General features: G+C 32.5%; 1 protein-coding gene across 2 annotated transcripts in view; it reads right to left on the reverse strand.

Moving 5' to 3' along the window:
* The window catches only part of LOC137968023 (plexin domain-containing protein 2-like), a 21,235-nt gene that overhangs the window by 13,372 nt on the left and 5,363 nt on the right, over positions 1-2,500 (reverse strand). For both annotated transcript variants that reach the window (XM_068814637.1, XM_068814638.1), the window contains exon 4: positions 1-47. This exon is cut by the window's left edge and continues 76 nt beyond it. In XM_068814637.1, coding sequence (XP_068670738.1) covers positions 1-47 — 47 coding nt within the window. The remainder of the gene's footprint in view (positions 48-2,500) is intronic.

Raw genomic sequence — 2,500 nt, forward strand, 5'->3', positions numbered from 1 at the left:
CTTTGGCCATCATGGTAAACCTCTGATACATAATATTTATGATTTATCTGAAACCAAATAGAAGGAAATGTCATTTTAACAAAATAAAAATATTATATAATTGTTTATTTGAGGCCAGTAACCACTGTCACTAAAATAAACGTCCATAACTCAGAGGACACTTTCAAAGAGAAAAAATAGTAAGGAGCGAATGAAAGTTGTAAATGACTTTATGTTTAATAAGCAAAAGAGAACTGTTCCTCTAATTGCCTTTTCTTACTTTTGATGCACTTACTAGTCTTCTGTTTGGTAACCTTAATCTTCTTAAACTTCATGATCGTATCAAACTTCAAACACTCTATTTCATGCACCAATTTGTAGCTCGTAAATTACCAAATTATTGAAAGATCTTTGATTCACTTTTTTATAAAGACTTCTAGTAAGCACAATATGAATACTCCCTTTGCAACAAGATCTACTTTCATAATTAAGTAAAGTATGATTGTCCGGGTGAGTGTAGTCCTGAGAAGGACTGTTTGACATGACATTGACGGTTCGACAACCTGAGTGAAAGTCACCTTCAGAGTCAAGTGATATGTGTTATGTCAGTAGATACTATAAGAACTCTGGTTGTCATCGGTCAACTTACATGTATTTGTGATGTTATTGGTCAATAAATGAAGATCTACTTTGCATCTTCCACAAATTTGAACTATGGTAAATTTAATATTCAGTATAATGGAACTAAATTTTGGAATGAAATTGATGAGAAATTCAAAATTCTAACCTCCTCGTAGTCTACATTTAAAAAAGAGCTAACTTCATATTAATTTCATTACTCTTTATCAATCAAAATAACTAATAGATCAATAATTTGTATATTTCTTCTTTGTTGTATATAGTTCCTTTTGCTTTAAAATTTGTCTACTTATTATTTTTTTCCTTTTTTGTATTTTTTCCTTTTGTTGACTGATCTGTGATTTTTTCCTTTATTTATTGATTTTACTGTATGCATGTATGTAAACTATTTATATATTTGTTCTGTAATATATTTACTTAAAGTATAAATGAATCATAATTTCTCCAGGCCAATACCTCTAAACTTTGGAATTAGTTTTTTGAGTTGATTCTCTACTTGAAGTTTTTTAACCCTTGAAAATTCCAACAAGAATGGGATAATTAAATTTTGTCACAAATTCCAGCACAGTAAACAGTTTGTGGAAAATGGGCCTTAATATAATTTAATATATCAATATTCAAGAGCATATATATTTTCCACTATTGGGAAAATTAAAAACTATCAAACTATCGACCGGTGTTTTTTTTACAATGGCCAAGTCTTCTACATGTAACTTGACACATTCATATTGATATGACTTGTCACCTGTCCTTAGCTAGATATTGGAAGAAAGGTGAATTTTAAGACATTTGTGAGTTAATAGTTTCCTAACTGTTCCAATATTATTTTAGATTCTGTAAACAGCACAATAAATGAAGCAGATTTCATCATGATTGTTCTTAAGATGTTGAACAAGGCTAATATACCCTCTGTTGCCACAGACAGCTCTTTGCTCAGACTTAATAAAAGATTTCCATTTTTTCAAAGCACTGTGGGCAGCATAAAAAGATGTCAGTACCCCTGGTGGTGTTATGACATACATTGTATTAGAGGTTCAAAAAATTATCTGATTTTGGAGAAAACACAATACTTGTGATCTTTTCTGAGTGAAACTAACTGCACGGAAAAGAATTTTGAGGTTGAAGATCTTTGCGAAATGTTACATGTACTTTTAATTAGCAGATTAGTGAAAGGAAAAGCTGAAAGATTCAATCTTAAAAGGGATTCAGACCCATGGCCTCTGTGATCCTGGTGCAGTACATGTACGTGCTCTCGCTATACCAATATTTTTATCATTATTGAGCTATCAACTCAAGCCTACTGGGAGCTGGTCGTTTTGAGAACTCGTTCGTTGAAGACCATACATATTTGAAACACGCAAATATATATTTGTGAATGAGTGAATGAAAACATTGTACTTGTGTCTTTGCAATAATTATTTAGTTGTTAATACAAAAAACCTGGCATGTTTAAGCTGTTTCACTGGTCACAAAAAATTAATCAAAATATCAATACCCAGCAGCCGGGTAAGGTCTTTAAAAGACTAAATGCCAGGCAGTCAAAACTTTTTTTTGTAGGTTAGGCCTAAAATTAGCAAGTTCCCGTTAGCCTGATTAGAACTCCAGCTAGCCTAAATAGCACTCTGGCTAGCCTGAGCAGTGCTTTGAATAGCTCTACAGTTAGCATTCAATAATATTAACATTTGCTAACATGATTATAAAATATATATCTTAAAAATTCAGATGACTAGCAGCTGGCCTCCGTGGCTCAGTGGTCATGAGCAGCGCTTGATGTGCAGTTAACCTGGGTTTGATTGTGCTTGAGGTCTTGCATTAATTAACTTTTTTTAATGTTGTTTTGCTTCACAGTCTCACTGTCGGGCATTGAGTCTATTTCAGACCT

This window comes from Montipora foliosa, chromosome 8, assembly GCF_036669935.1.
Source record: "Montipora foliosa isolate CH-2021 chromosome 8, ASM3666993v2, whole genome shotgun sequence".
Classification (NCBI taxonomy): domain Eukaryota; kingdom Metazoa; phylum Cnidaria; class Anthozoa; order Scleractinia; family Acroporidae; genus Montipora; species Montipora foliosa.